General features: G+C 58.0%; 2 protein-coding genes and 3 long non-coding RNA genes across 7 annotated transcripts; 3 read left to right on the top strand and 2 right to left on the bottom strand.

The window, feature by feature from the left end:
- Positions 1-1015: 1015 nt before the first annotated feature.
- LOC123390348 lies at positions 1016-2139 on the bottom strand. Its single transcript, XR_006604951.1, has 2 exons — positions 1842-2139; positions 1016-1522 (listed from the first exon to the last, which is right to left on the bottom strand). It is a non-coding gene; the product is annotated as an uncharacterized LOC123390348 (long non-coding RNA).
- Positions 1128-5042, top strand: LOC106004393. Its single transcript, XR_001177362.2, has 3 exons — positions 1128-1403; positions 2679-2796; positions 4500-5042. It is a non-coding gene; the product is annotated as an uncharacterized LOC106004393 (long non-coding RNA).
- A 941-nt stretch (positions 5043-5983) lies between these two features.
- Positions 5984-7766, bottom strand: LOC123390350. The gene is made up of 3 exons (XR_006604952.1): positions 7018-7766; positions 6823-6937; positions 5984-6283 (listed from the first exon to the last, which is right to left on the bottom strand). It is a non-coding gene; the product is annotated as an uncharacterized LOC123390350 (long non-coding RNA).
- Positions 7767-14220: 6454 nt separating this feature from the next.
- LOC101673003 (glyceraldehyde-3-phosphate dehydrogenase-like) lies at positions 14221-15681 on the top strand. Its single transcript, XM_045074271.1, has 3 exons — positions 14221-14664; positions 14883-15227; positions 15454-15681. Exons 1-3 carry the CDS (start codon positions 14236-14238, stop codon positions 15679-15681), a joined length of 1002 nt encoding a protein of 333 aa, XP_044930206.1. The 5' UTR covers positions 14221-14235.
- A 1388-nt stretch (positions 15682-17069) lies between these two features.
- On the top strand, positions 17070-18571 carry LOC123390345 (lymphocyte antigen 6H-like). Of its 3 annotated transcripts, none has more exons than XM_045074262.1 (4): positions 17070-17180; positions 17291-17375; positions 17547-17672; positions 17970-18571. In XM_045074262.1, the coding sequence occupies exons 2-4, from the start codon at positions 17324-17326 to the stop codon at positions 18221-18223; spliced, it is 432 nt and encodes a 143-aa protein (XP_044930197.1). In that variant the 5' UTR covers positions 17070-17180; positions 17291-17323; the 3' UTR covers positions 18224-18571. The 3 variants fall into 3 exon arrangements, with proteins under 3 accessions (XP_044930197.1, XP_044930198.1, XP_044930196.1); XM_045074263.1 differs by having other exon boundaries at positions 17074-17180; positions 17288-17375; XM_045074261.1 differs by lacking the exon at positions 17291-17375 and having other exon boundaries at positions 17089-17180.
- Positions 18572-20189: the final 1618 nt, after the last annotated feature.

Raw genomic sequence — 20189 nt, 5'->3', positions numbered from 1 at the left:
GAACAAAATGTATTGAATATTTTAAAACTATGCAAATATTAATCCTTAATTGGAGCATTAAATCCATTTACGTTTAATAAATTACAGGGATATACTAGGGTTTTAATCTATCATATTACTGTAAAGAGCTATTTTATATTTTTATATTTTAGCAGGAGGCTTTCATTGGGGCAAAAAAAAAAAACCTTGTTGTTTTACCCTTAAACTGTCCCTGCTCCCCTGCCCCCCAGGGGATTCACTTAAAAACAAGTCCCGGAAACCAGCTCCAGGTCACAACGCCCAGATACAAGGGTGGGTCAGGCCAGGTGGAGACAGCGGATCAGTGGGGGATGCGTACTGTCTCCCTGGTTACCAAGGAGTATGGGCCCCGCCCTTTGGGAGCCCTTTTGGCGCCAATCCCAGCCAAGGTGTGATAGGCTGGGTCAAATGTCTACTAGGGTCAATTGTAACTCCACTGGTCACCTGCATCACTGTGGACTTTCCTGTGTGTGTTACAATCTCATCGGTCACCTGTGCGTGGCCAGGCCCAACCGCATGGCCTTTGCCCTTAGAAGCCAGTCTGTGGGGACGCCTGGTGGCTCAGTTGGTTGGACGACTGCTTTCAGCTCAGGTCGTGATCCCGGAGTCCGAGACCGAGTCCCGCGTCGGGCTCCCAGCTCCACGGGGAGTCTGCATCTGTCTCGGACCTCCTCGTCACCCATGCTCTCTCACTGTCTCTCTCTCAAATAAATAAATAAAATCTTTAAAAAAAAAAAAAACAAACTAGTCTGTGAAACAGAGAAGGGTCGCCCTCTTTTGTAAGAGGTGTGTCCCCGAACGTTCGGTCTGATTCTTGATGCTTGGCGCGGAATCAAGGTTTCCTTGACCTTTGTTTTATATCACTCTCGCTCCTTTAGTCACGGACCCATTACTGAGGTATAATAACAATCACTATGATGTTTTACGATCTACCCCATACAACAATATTCCTTTCTTCTCTCTTTCTTTCGTTGCCTCTTTTGCTTGTCATTCTATGTTTTGTTTTTTTTTTGTCATTCCCACTCCTAGTTTAGAAGTGGAGACTCCCTTTGGAGGTGTGTAGTGCAGCTCTGGAGAGGGGACAGTCACTGGCTGGAGAGGCCTCCTGAGGTGGCATCCAGGACGCCTGCGCCACCCCCTGCCCCCGCAGGTTATGCAACTGTGCTCAGCTCAGCCCTTGGCTCTGCCTTGTAACTTTCCATTCTCCCTCTATCAATTTGTCTCCCACAAGACACAATTAATTAATGCTACAAAATCAGTGTTTGTTAGGAATTACCACGTGTTCACCAGGATTTCCCACATTCCTGGATCCTTCACTTCCAAATGGCTTCCTTTTCCTTCGGGCTCACGAACACTTCTACACTTTCTTCCAGTGCAAGTCTGCGGTAAGAAACTCTGGGTTGTGTTTTTCCAATGATCGATGGTTTTCTTTCAATGTTTTCTTGGTACCTTTGCTGCCCAGAGAACGCTAGGTTCTCATGTACTTTCTTCCGCTTCACAGTTCCTGTCAAGAATTCAGGGGTTATTCTCAGTGTCACTCCTTAGTAGACTATTTTGTTCTCCAGCTCATTAAATGATGAAAGGGACAGGGAGAGGAGGCGCAGGGCCTGCCTGGCGTGGCCTGGGCCGTGGCCACCCCGGAGACGCACAGCGGGTGGAGGCCAGAGCTGGGGCAGGATCCCTCCACCTCCCAGGCCAGCAGGCCCAGCAGCAGAGAGGGCAGGCGAGAGACAGGACCCGGACATGCCCGTCTTCTCCCCACAGAGAGACCCCCTCCCTGGGGGCACGCGGAACAGACCAGAACAAAGAGCTGACTCCCCTACCGAGATGGGGCGGGGCGTCCCACGGGCTCCAGGCGCTGAGATCAGGGAGTCTGGGCTCCTGGCCACCCTGTGCCTGGCCCCTCCCCGCAGCCTGGCCAGGTGCCAGGGCACCCCTAGAGTCTGGGGCACGAGGCCCCAGCAGGCCTCCCCCCGCGGCCCCGCCCCTCCCCGCCCTACCTGCCTTCCCCCAGGCGGCAGGAAATGGAAACTTAGAGCTCTGGGCTCCTCCTCCCACGGCTCAGCCCCTTCTCACCCACCCCACCCCCCTCCCTCTGCTCCCTCTGGGGCCTGCACCCTCCCCACCCTCCAACATCCCCCCTACCCAGGGGGAGGCAGAGGGAACCCGGGGGCCCACCGGCCTCTGAGCCCAGCTCTGCAAGGACTTGACCCCAGAGCAGTGCGGGGCTGGGGTCCCCCAGCCAGCAGTGCGGGTGGCTTCAAGCCGCCGGCCTCAGGGGGCTTCTGAGAACCAGATAAGCATCACCATCTCTGAGTGTAGGTGCGGGAAGGGCAGTGACAGAGGAATGCCACCAGGGAGACAGCAGGTGAGGGGGAAGGAAGCCTGCATGACGTGGGCAGGAGCAGAGCGCAGGGGCCACGGGGTCCCTGCCGCGTCGCCACCGCCCCGCCGGGCACCTCGCGACTCAGAGCCACGCCAGCGCCGTCGCTTGACCAATGTTGAATGAACAATACCGCCAGTGCCTTCTACACGGGGACTCGGAGCCCCGCGGAGGACCCTTGCCCGCCACAACAGCTGCCCCTGTGTATCTGGGGGACATTCTGATGTCTAGTTCCTGGGATTCCTTTTCCTTTTTAAATATTTTTTATTTTTTTAAGTGACCTCTATACCCAACGTGGGGCTTGAACTTCCAACTCGGAGATCAAGAGTCACCCGCTCCGGGGACCCAGCCAGACGCCCCTTCTTCTGTTCTTAATGCCAGCCTGACCCCTTCAGGTGCGTCCCACGGTCACTGCCCACTCAGTCTCAGTCAGGCTGCCCCAAGGTGCTTCCCGATCCTTCCCCAAGGCACTGGTCAGCCGGGGTCTCCTTCCTCTTGTCGCCCTACCGGGGCAGATCCCTCCTGCCTCCCTTATTTGGGGACTGTCCCCTCCGCGGATGCAATCCCTGCACCGTCACCTGGCTGTGTGTTGGCGGGGTGTCCCCACTTTGGTGGCCGTGGCGATGAGAACCCCGCATTTCCGAGCGTCCGTGCCCACGCTGGAGCTCAGAGATTCCCCAGAGACGGGCCACGACCCTGAGCCCCACACTGACCACTGTCCCGCGCTGCTGGACAGTATTCTGCGGCCACTGGCACAGGCACAGCACTTGGGGCCCCCGGGGTCAGCCTGAGTGCGCGCGGGCAGGTGTGAGCGGGGAAGCCCCAGGGACCGCGACGCCCAGAGTCTCCGTCCCGCTCTTCCTCGGGCGGGGGCGCGTCCCAGCGACGCCTGCTCGGCGCTTCCCTGGCTCGGAATGGGCCCAGAGAAGCTGGTTTTTTTCCACTCCACGGGGCCGCCGGTTCATCCCTCTGAGTTCCTCCTGGGCCCCAAACACCTGGGAAGGCCTCAGAGAACAGGATCCCAAGCGCATTCCAGGGCCGGCCCTGGCGCCAACACCTCACCCCCGGTGAGTCTCGGGCCCAACTCCCATGGTGACCCTCGCTGTCCATGGACTCTACCTTGGCTTCCTGAAGGAGCAGGAGCCCGGACCCCTTTCCAGTAGGAAGCTCACCCCAAGGGCGCCGGTGCCCCCCCCAGGCGCGGGTCTGCTCCGCTCTCCCTCGTGCTGGTCAGGAAGCCCTTCCCTCGATCCCTCCCGGCTCCCTTCGGATTTCCAGCCCGCAGGAAGCCACGGACACTCTCAGCTCATCCTTTGGGGCCCCTCTGGGTCCTCAGACCTGGCCCGCGGGCATCAAGTAGACCCCGACTTCCCACCTTCCGGGAGTGCCCGACGCGCCCCGGCCCAGGCTAAGGAGCCGTGGGCTGGGGAGCACAGAGCCTTGCCGGCAGGGACGGCTTCCCTGGTCACCACAGACACAGCGTGGCTGGCAGAGAGGAGGTGGGCACAGGGCAGTGTCCCGCTCCCCCGCTCCCCGGCTCCCGCCCGTCCTGCCAGGTTTGCCTGTGCCTGCGGGGACCCGACGGGCCGCCATCCCATCGTCGAGTCCCGGAGAGCCGGACGCCGGTGCCCACCGAGTGCCTGCTCCTGGAGGCTCCTTCTCCCCACTCCAAACCCGTGCCTGCCTCTGGCGGGGGCTGCCTTCCTCCCAGAAGCAGACTGACCTCCCTCCCTGCTTCCGGTCCTGCCCTGTCCCGCCTGATGATGAACTTCCCACGTGGCTAGGCCTGGAGGGCAGAGAGCTATGGACTCAGGGGAGCCCCTCTCCCCATGTGGGCCTCTGGGTGGGGCCATGGGGTCCCCCCGCAGTGAGGCCCTGCAGGGAGAGGGTCCCCCACACTGCAGTCATGGCCACAGGCAGTCACAGCCAGAGCAAAAGGTGGAGAACATGTGTTTATGAGAGGCACCGAGCAGCAGGCAGAATCCAGTGTGGGGGCGGAGGGACAGGGGGGGGCCGCAGCTGGAGGTCGGGGTGGGGGGGGTTCCTGGGTCCAGCGGCCTAAACCCTGATGCACTGAAACCCCATCTTCCTCCCAAAGGCCAGCCTTACCGGGAGTGAATGCGGGCTGCAGAAAGGCCAGAGAAAAGCAGCTTCGGTGTTGGGGCTGCGGAGCTCCGCGGCTAACGTTCGACTCCGGCGTGACTGTGGGCAGGAGCAGAGCACAGGGGCCACGGGGTCCTGCCTCTGCCCCTGCCTGGGGATTTGAATGGAGAAGCTCACGAAGGCCGAGATGTAAGGAAGTCACTCCAGGTCACCTTCCAAACCAGCACGACTGTACGGAGACTTGTTTAAACCCAAAGCCTGGGGAGGATGAGGGAGCAGGCGGCTGGCTGAGGACAGAGCAGAAGCTGGCACCCTGCACCCCCTCTCCACCCGCTCCCCTCGGTAATGTGTGCGACATTCCTCAGGCACCCCGACTGCCATCAGCGAGAAACAAACAGTTAACTTGCAGAGATACAATCCTGCAGGACGGAGTCTCCCTGGGTTTACAAATGTCCTAGAGATCTACAAAGAAGTTACCTTATCAAGAGCCCAATTTCCAGAGGCACATAACTCAGTTCCTCAAGCCCTAAGTCGCGCTCCCCTCCATAAAAACCGAAGGAGGCCGAGGCAGAAGGAAATGTAAATAAAGTTAAATTTCTTCTAAACCCAAATCTCACTAACAAGGACACTTGATAGCAGGAATGTGACATTCCATCAGGAAACCCCCAACTGTCTTCATGCTAGTGCCTCATTAAGGGGAAAAACGGCCTTGGCTGGATAGGAACCAGGCCTCCAATATCCTGACAGTCTTCTGTACCCCAAGAGCCCTTCTGAACACGCCTTTGTCCTCACCTACCCAACTCCTGTGTATATAACCAGCCCCTCCTCACACCCCCAGGCAGCATCTCCCCCTGCCCACCAGCCCTGTCCCCGTGCTCTAATAAACCACCTTTTTGCACCAAAGGCGTCTTAATTTTCTTTCTTAGCCATCGGCTTCGAACCTCACCCCACCGAACCTCACCTGGGTTCAAGAACTTCATTAGGGACACCTGGGGGGGCTCGGTCGTTAAGCATCTGCCTTTGGCTCAGGTCATGATCGCGGGGTCCTGGGATCGATCCCCGCATCAGGCTCCCTTCTTGGTGGGAAGCTTGCTTCTCCCTCTCTCTCCCTGCTTGGTTCCCTCTCTCACTGTCTCTCCGTCAAGTAAACAAATGAAATCTTTAAGAATAAACAAATAAGTAAATGAATAAACCCGAAGCCTGATCCCAGCCCACCAAGCTGACATTACACACCTGCTGTTCAACTGAGTCATCTAAAGGAAGATCCTCAATGTATGGACCGATTCTACTCTCCACACTCCTTGCCGTTAGACTTATGATTCCTGCCTGTGTGCTGATCTATCATCTTTTGAGCTTTTACAAGATGTGAGAATGTATTAAACCGCTGTAACATGGCTCATTCTCTGGAGTACTAGACATAGTTTTGGAATATTGGTGAAGTTCAGGGCCCACAGCCCAAGAAAGAATTCTTGAGGCATCTTCGGTGCAAAAAAGGTGGTTTTATTAATGCCCGGGGACAGGACCGGGGGCAGGTAGAGCTGCACTGGGTCCTGGGGAGGGGCCCCTATATACTTCCAAGTCGGGAGGGGTTAGGGAGAGTGCGGGCCTCCCAGGTATTTTGGGAACAAGGTTTCCAGGACCCTGAGGGGGCAGCTCTAGCGAGGAGAAGGTCATGCACTACTGTTCCGTGAAAACTCAGTCCTGAGACCTTTGGGATTTACTGAGGCGGACAGAGCCTCCTGGCTCCAGCTCCTTTCCGTCCCGGGCTCCCCTTGGCTCCTGCAAAGGCCAAGAAAAGACCAAATCGAAGTCCCCATTGACAAAGATACAGTAACAAGTCATTGCTCCTGCTGAGCCGGAAGAAAAAGACCAGATCCCCAGTGTTGTTTGAATAAGAAAAGAAAGGGAAACAGCCCCCCCCCCCAGGTGATTTAGTACTCTCCGGAGATACCGCCACAGAGATTATGCTGCCACAGGAAAGGACCATTCAGCCTTGGGGAACTGGGAAACCGTCCAGGGAACTGTGAAAACACACCCCGCTGCTACCATCCCCCATTGCCTGTTTTCCCATAAAAACTCTCTCCTCACTCCCCCGCTCCGGTGCTCAGTCTCTCTGCGAGCGATGCCACTGAGCCCGCTGCTATTCACAAAGCCGTGCTCCCCCGTCTCGCCCGTGGGCCCTTTGGGTTTTCTCGGTCAACTCAGATTTTCCTCAACAGTAGCTCAGTGCGTGTATGCTTGCGGCGATGATGGCCACCGTGTACTCGGGATACGTAAAGGAAGTCTCCAAAGAAATGTTTATGTTAAAATAGACTTACAGGATCCTGGGGGTCGGGCCAGAATGGCTTGTTGCCCTTCGCGAAGTGTCAGCATGGAGGCCGCTGAGCCCCTAGAGGAGGGTCGCTCTGCCTGTTCCGAGGACTTGTCAGGGGGCTGTAGGGAGAAAGGAAATTTGATTTTTCTTCTGCTTTTGGTTCCCACGTCACCCCCCCCCCCCACCCGAACCCTCTGACCCTTCAGCCTGTAAGTTGTTGATGGAAGGTCTCATCTTCCGAGAGGTCCCCCTGCTGACTGGGGGCGCAGAGACGGCCGTGCTGGGCTCCACGCTGTCCCTGGGGCGTTCGCAGCGAGAGCAGCAGCGAGGGGCAGAGGCGCTGAGTCAGGGGAGGCCGCACGTGCGGATCCCCCGAGCGGGAAGCACCCTCGGCGGGACGCGGCGGCAGAGAAAGCGTCTCGGCACCGGGCGGAGAGACGTGGGGAAAGACACGAACGGGGTTAGAGGAACAGAAAGAAAAAGAACCCAAATAGGAGTCTTTTTTTTTTTTTTTAAAGATTTTATTAATCTACTTGAGAGAGAGCGAGAGCGGGCGACAGCACAAGCAGCGGGAGGGTCGGAGGGAGAAGCAGGCTCCATCCCGGGACCCGGACGGAGCCAGAGGCGGACGCTCCACCGACCCAGGGCTTCCCAGAGAAAGCTTTGAGACAGAAAATGAACCATCATTTTAGTCATTTTTTGCTGACAAATTGCAACAGAGACAACAGCCTATTTGACCTTCAGCAAACCCTGGTAGAATAAATGTTTCATCTTTAATGCTGATAATTCTAAAGATATGTTCATCTTAATTAATCCAACAAACTTAAATTAGTTTCAATGCCAATTACATTTCACCTGGACCCTCTTTTAAAAGCCAATCAGTTTGTTGCCCTCTGTGGTTTTTCCCTGGGACCCTGGGGGGAATCTGGAGTGCGCGGGGTCACACGGGGGGGCGGGGGGGGGGGGGGGAGGCCCAGAGCACCAGCAAGGAGGGCCCCGAAGCCAGTTAAGCAGGAGGCCCCCGGGGCCGTGCAGACATGGGGGGGGGGGGGGGGAGGCCTGGAGAGGAGGCCACGTGCCCCCAGAAGGCAGAGAACGCGGTTTCTTGGTTCTAAAGCTCCTCGGCTCAGACAGACGAACAGACACCCTGTTTGTTTGTCCCCCAGCGTGGACACCTGTGGTCCAGGTCGGGCTGGAGAAGACAGGAAACTCCCCGGACACAGAGGGAGTTTCGGCAGCTGCTTGGGAAACCTCCTTCAAGTCCCCATCCCCGGGTCCAGCCCCACAGCTGGCTCTAACTGCAGCCAGCAAGCCCGCGAAATGCAGGAGACGCCCCCACAGCCGTCAGGAGGAGGGACCGTGAGACCCCGTCCGCCTCCTCGGGACCACGGCCCCTGTTTCCTCCAGCAACCTGGATCCTGTCGGGACGAGGCCTGTTTAGATCATTATCGTCCTCCACGCCGGGAGGGAATTGACCGCCCGGTTCCTGACCCGACCTGTTCTGCAAGAGGCCCCTTAGGTCGGTCCGATGCGGAGCCCGCAGGCTGCCCTAGAGCATCCCCGCCCATGCGCCCCGCTTCCTGCGGAAGAGATGAACCGTCACATCCCACCGAGGCCACGCGGGGCTACAGGAGCTCAGTCCTTTCCTCAACTTCGCAATCCACATGGTTTCCGGGGGGTTAGAAGGCTCCCCGAGGGAGAGTCCTTGGGAACTGGGGAGAGAGAGAGAGAGAGAGGTCCATCACAGGGAATCCCATTCCCGACTCCCAGGTGGCGTCCCCACACGGGATCCGTCAGAGGCTCCTGGCGTCAAAGGGACTCAACGTGTCCCTCCGATGAGGTCGCTCTGATCACCGCTCTGCCTTAAAGTCCCCCGGAGGAGCGATGCCAGCGTCCCCCCCCATGTCCCCACTGCGTCCTAGGCTAGTAGGGCCTGAAATACCATGCCTCGGAGGTCCTGCCGTGAAGGTCACCTCTTACTCCACCTTGCCTTGAAGGACCCACCATTGTTAGCCCATGGAAAACACTAGAGAAGTTTTACAAGGGGAAATGTCCCAATATTGGAGTTTAAGTACTTAGAGGACCTTGACGGAAAAACAGTAAAGATAGAAACCCGTCACGTTCTGAGTGACATTCCCACACGTGTGGTCTTTACAGCCAGAGTCCCCAGGAAGCCATCCCCGTTGGGTTTTAGTTCAGTCGGGTGCTGGGTTCCGCCGGCTCCCCGTGGAGGTCCCCGCGGCCAGAAGGGGCCAGACCAGGGAGGTGGGTAGGATCACATTAGACCGATGAGGAGGGAACCTCACATGGGAGAGTTAAGATGGGCAGCCAGGCTGGTCGCTGGTGGTGGCTGTCCCGTGCCCCACGACAGATGACTTTGTCGAAAGGACAGGAACAAAGAGAGGGCATCAAGTTTCTGGGTCTTATTACCGTTCAGGCTCGGGGACTGACTTCCAGAGAAATGGCAGGGTTTCTCCGTCTGTCCTGGTAGAGCAGCATCGGGCTGGACAATCGTACCTTAGCGATCGACATGAACGTGTTCCAGTAAGATGATACTCCTCAAAAAGCCCCTGCAATGAGAGTGGAGACGGAGACGAGAGAACGTACTCGCCAGGCCCACACCAAGGCTGAGTCCAGGAGACACAACCGGAGCCCCACACTGAGCGCCAAAGCATGTAGTTTTGGAATGTCTGTGAGGAGCCCATGGCCCAAGGAGGAATTTTTGAGACCTCTTTGGTCCAAAAAAAGGTGGTTTTATTAAAGCACAGGGAGAGGACCCAGGGGCAGATGGAGCGGGGTCCTGGGGTCATGAGTAGTGACCCATTAAATACTCTCAGGTTGGGAAGGGGTTAGGAACGGTGAAAAGCTTCCCAGGTATTTTGGAACAAGGTTCCCAGGATGCTGAGGGGGCCCCTATTGTTAGGAGAAGGTCATTTATTACTGTTTCATAAAAACTCCGTCACAAGACACTTCAGATGTATATCAATGGGTCATATGCTGGGGGGACATGTATCTTGGGGTTCAGAGATAAAGGAGTTTTCCAAAATAATTTTTATATGTTAAAATAGACTAACAGGGTCCTGGCAGTTGGGGCCCAGAATGGCTCGTTGCCCTTAGCAAAGTGTCAACATCGAGGCAGCTGAGCTCCTAGAGGAAGGTCCCCCTGCCTCCTTCAAGGCCTTGTGAGTGGGCTCCAGGATCCAGGGTAGCGAACAGTGTTCCATTGCCTTGTTTCCCCTCACACTCTCTGCCCCGGGTACAGCACATTCCCCAGCAGCTGTCCTGCCTCGGACTGGACACAACGCCTTCCTAGAGATGCCTAACGCCTTGTTCATTTGGTGTGGCGAGGCTCCCCGTGTTCTGCAGCTGAAGCATGAGTTCCTGACTCTGACCCTGGAGGCCTGTAGCCCTCCCGGCCTTCCAGGACAGCTTCCCCTCCGCAGATGACCCCAGCCAGAGCACAGGCTTTCACCTCCCACTGAGGCCGTGCACAGCTCGGGGGCAGAAGACGGGCCCTCCCCGGCCTGCCGGTGCTCATCCCCCGGGGAGGGGGCTCAGTCCCCCTGGATGGGGTGAAAGACCCCAAACCCAGGCTGGAAAGCAGGAGGACTCAGGACGGTGACCTTCACACACACCCCCACACTGCCTCCGTCCATGGAGCCGGTGACTCTGATCTCAGGGTTGTGAGTTCAAGCCCCACACTGGGCATGGAGATTACATAAAAATAAAAATCTCTTTCTTAAAACAGTGTAAACTCCAGAGGGAAACAAGCCTGCACGGCCTCACCGGCACAGACACACGTGTGTGTGTGTGTGTGTGTGTGTGTGTGAACTCTGCACTGAGTAGGGCACAGAGACAACAACCCACCATTGGGAACGACGCCTCACACAATTTAACAGGCACAGAACAGCCCATTGTCTGTGCAGCTGAAGCACTTCCCCAGCGAGGGCCCGTGCTCCCCTTCACTCCGTTTCTCCGCGGTTCTCGGGGAAATCCGGTCGGTTCTGCCGCCCGAGCTCCTGGGACCGACCTCTGCTCCGCTCACAGGCACCGCAGCGAGACCCGGGCTGCGGCCCTCTTCCCCCCACCACACCCCCTCGGATGTTTCTAGAACACTCCAGGCACGTTGCGCACTAACTGTCCTCTCCTTTTTCTGTCTTTGCTCAAATTACTTTCTCCTGCTTGAAATTACAAAATAAGCTTAAAATTGCCACGCCCCCTCCTCCCACGTGCTGGACTCCAGCTGCAGAGCCGCTGCTGCCCGCTGTCCCTCCTGTCCAGCCCCCTGACATCGAGCAAGTTCCTTCTTACTGAGCTTCATAATCCGACTTTCATTAAGGCAAAGGAATCCCCTTTTTCGCTGACGGACTGCAAGCAGCTGGCGCAGCCTGTTAGGCATGGCACTGACTTAGCAAGGACCGCACGAACGGGGCTCTGACGGTCGCCTGCCCGGCCTGCAGTGACTGGGGCCGTGGGGAGGGAGATCTTTCTAGCTTCCTTTATTTGTCGCCAAACCCCTTTACATTCTCCCTTCTGAGCTCGAAAGAGACGCTCTCTCTCTTCCTCCTGGGGCACTGAGTCAGAAGTCCCTGGAGGACAGAGCAGCCCCACCTCGGCTTCATCCCCTCAGCCTGACTCGACTCCGCACACAGGGGGTCTCGTGGAAGGCCTGCCAGCTCTCCCCTTATCTCTGGGGTGTCTTTTTGCCGTGCAGCCCCTCCTCTCTGCCCACAGCAGGAGGCCTGCCAACAAGCTAGTGCCAGGTTTGGGGCTGAGGATGGAGAAGCCGCCTGTTGGGTTTGGGACAACTCCCCCCCCCCCACAGCCATTGGAAAGCAAGCAGCCCTTTGGGGCTTTTGCCTAGGCTCTCCTGTGAGTGTGCACGCTGACAGGGTCATAGGGCCACATCCCGTGGCGCTCACCTGCAGGGACCTTGAGCTCGTGGCCGCACAGTGGACAGTGCAGGTGTCCCCGGGGTCCGCAGCACCTGGGCCTCACAGTCTCCCACTCTCCAAGCCCGAGTTAACCCTGCCCTACAGGGCTTCCCAATGCCCATTGCCCTGGGCTGTTAGGCTCAGGAACAGGCAGAGGGAGGGACCCCAGTGAATCAAGAGCCCAGACCTTATAATTCTTGCTCAGTTAGTGAAACCGCTGTCTTCTATCCTGGGGTAATCAGCATACACACCCAGCTTGTCAGGGACCCTATTCTCTGCCTTAAGGGGCCCCAGATGGGGCGGTGGTGGTGTGAGGGTAGTGCTCAACTGGCAGAAATGACCGCAGTGGGGTAGAAGATCCCCCCACAGGGCCCCGGCAGGGTGGGGGCTGCGGCATCTGACAACCCCTAACCGGCCCGACTGGCCGCACTCGATAGAAACATGTTCTGTTGCAGTTCCAGAGGCTGGAAGTCCAAAGCCGAGGTGGGCAGGGCCGTGCTCCCCTGGAAGCTGCAGGGGAGCCTTGCGCATCACCTTCTCTGCTCCCAGTGCCGGCCTGCAGTCCTGTGGTCACTTGGCCGTCCTCTCCTTGCACGCCTGATCTAAGAAGGACTCTCGTTGACACAGGAGTCTCCCTATTCCAGTATGGGTTCATCTCAACTCAGCCAGTTATATCTGCAATGACCCTACTTCCAAATAAGGTCAAATTCACCGGGGGTTAGGACCTGGACATATCTCTTGGGCGACACAGTTCAACCCAGATCGGGGGAGATGGGAGACTGGCAGCAGGCGGGGGAACCGAGCTGCTGTGGGCGGGGGAGCCGTGGGAAAGGGGCAGCCGGGAGGCAGCAAGGCTGTTGGATCCCATGAAGACGCTGGTGTGAAGCCATGGTTCCCCTGAGCACAGGCACAGAAGTGCCACAGGTGTCCAGGCAGGAGCAACAGCATCGACATGCGTCTCCTGGCTCTGGGCACTGAGGGAGTCTGGGGACAGTGGCCCCCAGCAGCAGTGAGCATGTCCACGGCCGAGAACAGCTCTCCACCAGGAAGAACTGGGGCTCGGGGGAGAAACAGCCGCTCCAGGGCTGGATCCCGGAGAGAGGAGGAGGAGCCTGGAATATTCTTTCCGCCAAAAAACCAAGATGTGCCTCCGCCCGCTGGGGACACAGCAGAGCACAGAGGTCAGTTCTAAGGGCTCCGAGTACCAAGTCTAGGATAGTGTGAGCCTCAACGTGGGTCTCCACCTCCCAAACCAAGTGGACACCCCACCGGCCGGGGAGCGTGAATAAAGCAAGACCGGCGGAGAGGAGGAAGCTTGCCTCGGGCTCCTTGAGTTCTGGTGCCGAGAGCAGCTCCGAGTGCAAGTGCCGCCCGGGCACCGTGTGCACGTCACCACTCCCCCCCGGGGGCCTTGGCTGGGAGAGGACAGATCAGAGTCCACCAGGAAGGTCCTGGGGCTTCCTCCAGTTCGTGGAGCACATGGCGGGTGTTCCGAGCTTACCTCCCACCCCATTCCCCGTCCCTCCTGCCCACGAATGCGTCGACACGTTGCCGTCTGAACATTTCAGAGTTGGTGCGTTTCTGTGCACCCTCCCAAACCCAGCTGTCTTCTCCCGCGCCGGCCAAGGCCCACCCAGCACCTCCCAGGACAGCTGCAGGGGGGAGTTGCTCCCGACCCACAGGACAAGAGGGACACATTCAGCCCGCGCCCAGGACCGACTCTTTAGAGCCCAGGAACTTGGCGCCAGATCTAACGGAGTTGAAATGCGGTCCTTGTGGTTCAGGCGGCTGCCATCCTGCGGCTCCCCCCCCCCCCCCCCCCCCCCCCCCCCACCCCGCCCCGACCCTGGCTTCTGCAGACTGCCAGGGCCCTGCCGCCCGCCACCATGGTGCTAGCTCTGTCCCCTTCCTCCCTGTTGGCAAGATTTTACTAAGGATAATTTGGACCTCTAGAGACCTCTTTAGGACACTGAAGACCTCCCCAGACTGGTTCTTCCCGGACCTCTCTGTTCCCAAGCTCTACCACCACCAGCCCCCGCCTGTCCTTGGGTGTCCTTCAAACCCCAACCCCTCTCCACCCCCTCCACTCCACCCTCCGCCCCTGCGGCCACTCAAGCCCGAGGCTGCCTGCCCTCACTGGAGGCTCTCAGGGACACAGGGACCCTACCAGCAGACCCGTCAAGCTGGGAGGCTCATTGGAAACCCTATTTCAGCCCCTCAGAGGAGGCCGGCCCTCAGCACCCCAACCGAGCCGTAGTCCACAGCCCCCGTAAGATTGCACATGGGGCCAGAGAAAATCTTGAGGTCTGTTCTATCAACCTGGATGAGAAGCATTCTCCCTCAGGTGAGGCAGGAGATCTCAAATGGTCTCATCTGCAGAAACACAATTCAGGTAAAAACAGAAAGCGGGGGCTCTCTGCTCTTCCCCGTTCGACAGACAGCCACATCTCCAGGTGCAGTGCCAGCCCCGTGCCCGAGACACAATGGTGAAGGTCGGAGTGGACGGATTTGGCCGTAGTGGGCGCCTGGTCACCAGGGCTGCTTTTAACTCTGGTAAAGTGGATATTGTCGCCATCAATGACCCTTTCATGGATCTCAACTACATGGTCTGCATGTTCCAGTATGATTCTACCCACGGTAAATTCCACAGCACAGTCAAGGCTGAGAACGGGAAGCTTGTCATCAATGGGAAGTCCATCGCCATCTTCCAGGAGCGAGATCCCGCCAACATCAAATGGGGCGATGCTGGTGCTGAGTATGTTGTGGAGTCCACTGGGGTCTTCACCACCATGGAGAAGGCTGGGGCTCACTTGAAGGGGGGGGCCAAGAGGGTCATCATCTCTGCTCCTTCTGCTGATGCCCCCATGTTCGTGATGGGTGTGAACCATGAGAAGTATGACAACTCCCTCAAGATTGTCAGCAATGGGGGCTCGTGGGTGGCTCAGTGGGTTGGGCCTCTGCCTTTGGCTCGGGTCATGGTCCCAGGGTCCTGGGATCGAGCCCAGCGTCGGGCTCTCTGCTCTGTGGGGAGTCTGCTTCTCCCTCTCTCTCTCTGCCTGCTTCTCTGTCTGCTTGTGATCTCTGTCTGTCAAATAAATAAATAAATAAATAAATAATCTTTTAAAAAAAGATTGTCAGCAATGCCTCCTGTACCACCAACTGCTTGGCTCCTCTGGCCAAGGTCATCCATGACAACTTCGGCCTTGTGGAGGGACTCGTGACCACCGTCCATGCCATCACTGCCATCCAGAAGACTGTGGACGGCCCTCTGGGAAGCTGTGGTGTGATGGCTGAGGGGCTGCCCAGAACCTCAGCCCTGCTTCCACTGGTGCGGCTAAAGGCTGTAGGCAAGGTCATCCCTGAGCTGAATGGGAAGCTCACTGGCATGGCCTTCCGTGTCCCCACCCCCAACGTGTCTGTTGTGGATCTGACCTGCCGCCTGGAGAAAGCTGCCAAATATGATGACATCAAGAAGGTGGTGAAGTGGGACGCCTGGGTGGCTCAGCTGGTTAAGCGGCTGCCTCCAGCTCAGGTCATGATCCCAGGGTCCTGGGATCGAGTCCCGCATCGGGCTCCTTGCTCAGCTGGGAGTCTGCTTCTCCCTCTGCCTCTGCCTACCACTCTGTCTGCTTGTGCTCACTCTCGCTCCTGTCTCTGACAAATAAATAAATAAAATCTTTAAAAAAAAAAAAAAAAAGAAGGTGGTGAAGCAGGCATCAGAGGGCCCCCTTAAGGGCATCCTGGGGTATACTGAGTACCAGGTTGTCTCCTGCGACTTCAACAGTGACACCCACTCCTCTACCTTCAATGCCAGGGCTGGCATTGCTCTCAATGACCACTTTGTCAAGCTCATTTCCGGGTATGACAATGAATTTGGCTACAGCAACCGGGTGGTGGATCTTATGGTCCACATGGCCTCCAAGGAATAAGAACCCCTTGAACCACCAGCCCCAGCCAGAGCAAGAGGAAGAGAGAGGCCCTCAGCTGCTGGGGGATCCCTGCCCCAACTTATCCCCCAAAACACTGAGAATCCCCCAACCTCCACTCTTTCCTTCCCAGACCCCCCTGAAAAAGGGGGAGGGGCTTGGGGAGCCCTACCTTGTCATGTAACATCAATAAAGTATACTGTACCCAGTCAAAAAAAAAAAAAAAAAAAAAAACAGAAGCGGCGCGAAGAGGAAAGTCAAGTCTTTCATATAAACCAGAGAATTTTGTCTCACTGGGCTTCTGCCTGACGCGTGGCTAGAACTTCGGATAGAGCGGCACCGTGACCGTCTCGTCTGCACCTTGTCACCTCGGTCACCTTGTGACATTCTCCTGCCTCTGGGTGAGATCAGCAAATTTCAGTTATAAAATCCCATGGACAAAACTCTTCTGTTCTAATTTGCTTCCATCAAAAACAAACTATCCCTAACACTATTGTCAATAGAGAAATGAACCAAGTACCGTTCAAGTTTATGTGATTTGGGCAAATCTTCGGTAAATAAGACTAGTTTGGGGGTGCCTGGGCGGCTCAGTGGGTTAAAGCCTCTTCCTTCGGCTCAGGTCATGATCCCAGGGTCCTGGGATTGAGCCCCACATCGGGCTCTCTGCTCTGTGGGGAGCCTGCTTCCTCCTCTCTCTCTGCCTGCCTCTCTGCCTACTTGTGATCTCTGTCTGTCAAATAAATAAAATAAAATGAAAAAATTAAAAAAAAAATTTTTTTAAAGTTCATGAAGACTAGTTTGATATCGTGAGTCTCGTCGAGACGGGCCGCGTCTCCGGAGCTGTCAGCCCCCAGTCTCACACGAGCACGCGTCTTCACTCGGTTTGAGCTCGGGCCTCAGACAAGCTACTGTTGCATCCCCGGGATGTCGAAGATCATCAAAAACTATAAACTCAACCAAAGAATAAGTGTGTAAGGACAGAGATCCTGAGACAATGAGCCGCTCGGCACCCATTACTACACGAAACACCAAATGCAGCAGAAAAAACGAGAAAAAATCAACGATGTGTTTAACATTAAAAAAATTTGTTTCTGCTTCTGTGACTTGTGAGGAGCACTTTTTGGGGAGCATACATGGAGGACAGGACGGGTTTATGGGTCTGGGGACTGGGGGCCAGGAGTGGAAGAGAGACAGAGAGGTCTCAGCTGTATAGCTGGGGAGGGCCCCACAGCCTCCGAGAGACCCTGGAAGGTGAAGCCAGAAACAGAGAGCGCCCAGCTTCCTCCTGGAATTTCCCTGAAGGCACCACTGGTCGGCTAGGTGAGACCCCGTCCTGGCCTGGGACTCAGGTCGGGTGTGATAGCTACTCCGGAAAGGGTGGAGACAAAAGAGTCCAGCCCCAGCTTCCTCCTGATGGGGCACAGGATGCTGGGGGATGACTTCTTGGCCGGGGGATAAGAGGCTCCAGTGCCAGCCGACAGACGGGGACCTGACGCCTGCGGGTGAGTGAGGCAGGAGGGAACTGGGCTGGCGAGGGCTCAGCCTTGGAGGGCCAGGGTCTGGGGAGGGGTGGCAGCAGCCTGAGCCTGAGCCCGCCCCCCTCCCCCAGCAGGAGCCCAGGCACATCTTGTCACCTCCAGGAGCCATGACAGGCCTCCACCTCTTCCTGCTGGCCATCCTGCTGTGCTGGGAGCGCGGTGAGCAGCGGGGCACCAGGCCGGGGTCTGCGCTGCTGGGCATGGCTGGCCATCCCCTGTGCGATCCCGTGTGTGCACATGGGACGGGTCTGCCCCCCAGGCCCCAAGAGGGTGGGAAGGGGCCGCAGTTCAGGCCTGAAGAGGTCTGACCCCGTGCTCCCTGCCCCCCAGCGCCAGCCCTGAGCCTGCAGTGCTACACCTGCATTGATATGGAGAACGGTGGTCCCTGCCAGCCCCTCCCGTGTCCGATGCCCGGCGTCTGCTACAGCAGCAACATGACCTTGACCAAGGGCGATGGTGAGTCCCCAGGGCCCAGCGGGTGGGGGCAGGCCAGGGGGCTCTGCTCTGATGCTCCCCCAGCCCCTCGGAGGAGTGTGGGCTTGCCAGCGGCCCCGCTCCTGCCTGCCTCAACATCCCCAACTGCATGGCGAGGGGCCGGCCTCCAGAGGCCTCCGTGGGGACGGGGCGGGATGCCACTCCAGCAGCGGGACGGAGGACCAAGTGCTCCCTGGGAGCCGGTGACCAGGGGCGAGTCTAGGAGGCTGAGAGGGGCGTGGAGCCTCTCACGCCAGGCTCCCCACTACTTGCCCACAGGAAAGCAGCTGAAATACCAGCAGAAGGGGTGCGCCCCCTCCTGCGACGAAGTTTCCAGGGTAATGCAGCAGCTCTCCCAGATGAGCCCCATGGATGTCCTGGACCCTGCAGACCTGCAGGGCCAACCTAAGTTTGAATCGCAGGGTCTGGTGTGCTGTGAAAAGGACCTGTGTAACGGGGGGACAGGGCACCTTGGCCCTGGCGGGGGGCTCCTGCTCAGCCTAGGGCCCATCCTGCTCTGGGCCCTGCTGTGACCAGCTCTGACTCCAGCACAGAAAGCGGGGCCTCGTTCTGAACAGAGTCTGACGCAGCACACGCACGCACAGGCACACACACGCACCCACGAGCACAGACCCTGAAAACCTCCGCCACCCCTACCCAGCCCCCCTGTCCAGCCCTAGGCTCAGGCCCCCAGTGCCCTGCTATGTTCACAAGCTTATCCAATTTTGCAAACACCATCAACCAACTATTGGCCCAAGATGCAGAGACGGCCGCGCCCTGACCGGAGGGGCCTCTAGGAGAGCAAAGGCAGCAGCCCTGCCCAGGTCCTGCCCCCAGTGTGCCAGCCCGTGCCAGGAGAAAATAAACCTTTCTGCAGAGAACCTCCTGTTCTCTGCTGGTCCTTCGGCCCCCCTAGGGGTGGGGGGTGGGGGGTCTCATGGCCTGCCTAGGAGGGAGACTGCTCTGCCCCATGGTTTTCCCTCAGCGGGGCTAGGGCCCATGACCCCAGGAATGGGAGTGGTTCTGGAGGGGTGCTAGGCACAGCTGGGGGTGGCTCCCACTCATCCCCATGAGGCGTTTCCTCCAATGCACGTGACCCACCCAGTCCCCCTGGGGGCCTCCATGGGAGCATCTGCCCAGGGCCTTCTCTGGTGGCTGATGCGCTGGTGGGCAGTGGGGCTTCAGCCAAGGCAGGTGGTGGTGGGAGGGGGGTCTCAGGGGGTTCCTTTCCTCTTCCACACATTCCTTCCCTCTGAGCTCCTGCCCCCAAGGCTGACCCTGAAGCTCTGGCCCAGCTCCCCAGCCCACAGGACCCTGCTCCTCCCCACGGGGTGGAGAGCCCGGGACCCTCATCTTCCCTCTAGGTCCCCCCAGTTGCCTCTTCCAGGAAGAGAAGCCCCCTCTCCTGCCTGCCCGGTCCAGAAAGGCTGAGTGTGTCTCTGGGGACTCCCGGGATTGTCAGGGTCAGGTCTGCAGGGCCTTCGCTTCACGACCAGGGAACCTGAGGCACGGGAAGTTAATGCCAGTCTCGGCCAAAGACAAGGAACCAGAAGTGTTGCCCCCTGCCCACATGTGCCGTCTGCGCCTCCACGGACTGGACCAAGAGACAGCAAGGGCGTGCTCCCGCCCCCAGGCTGGGGGTGCTGGAGGAAATACAGGGGCTGGGGAAGGGGACACCAGCCCCACAGGGACAGGTCCTGAGGCCTCTGAGGTCTGGAAATCCGAAGCGTCTTCCCCATCACCCCTCCTCCCAGCATCTCCCAACTCGCCCCCCCACGGGGCTGGCCACAACCCACACACCCTGACTCTACACCCCTAGAGCGACCAACCAACAATGTCATGCAGTGGGGGAGGGCTCCGGAGTGAGGGTGCGTTGGGTGGGGGGGACAGGGGTGTTTTGTGGGCAGAGGGGTTTGAAGAACCACATCCATCCTGCACCTCCTGACCTCACCCTGCACCCCCCGGTGACCTTGGGCAAGGGCCCACATCCTCTAGCCTGCTCCGGTGAAGGCACCCCGTGCCAAGCAGAGCCTCTGCCGGCGCCGGCACAGGCTCAGGGGACACAGCTGGGTCCTGTCCCCCGCAGCAGCGTAGACAGTAGCCAGAGCCACCGGTCCGCACACTCACCATGACACCATCTCCATGGGCTTCTTGGTGCGTCCATCCTGGTAACTGGTGCCCATTCCTGAAGGAAACTGGTCTTTCCTTATTGATCGCTGTATCCTGATAACAGGCGAACTGTTTTCACGGTTAATATCCTTAAATGTATTAGTGGGTTACCTAAAAATATTTTCTGTTAATATGTGAAGAACTTTTGGGACGCCTGGGTGGCTCAGTGGGTTAAGCAGCTGCCTTCGGCTCCGGTCATGATCCCAGCGTCCTGGGATCGAGTCCCACCTCGGGCTCCCTGCTCCGCGGGGAGCCTGCTTCTCCCTCTGCCTCTGCTGCCTCTCTGTCTGCCTGTGCTCGCTCTTGCTCTCTCTCTCTCTCTGACAAATA

This window comes from Mustela putorius, unplaced genomic scaffold, assembly GCF_011764305.1.
Source record: "Mustela putorius furo isolate JIRA1106 unplaced genomic scaffold, ASM1176430v1.1 tig00537304_pilon_pilon_pilon, whole genome shotgun sequence".
Taxonomy (NCBI): Eukaryota; Metazoa; Chordata; class Mammalia; order Carnivora; family Mustelidae; genus Mustela; species Mustela putorius.
The sequence above is the reverse complement of the archived record's forward strand: the minus strand, read 5'-3'. Positions and strand labels throughout refer to the sequence as shown.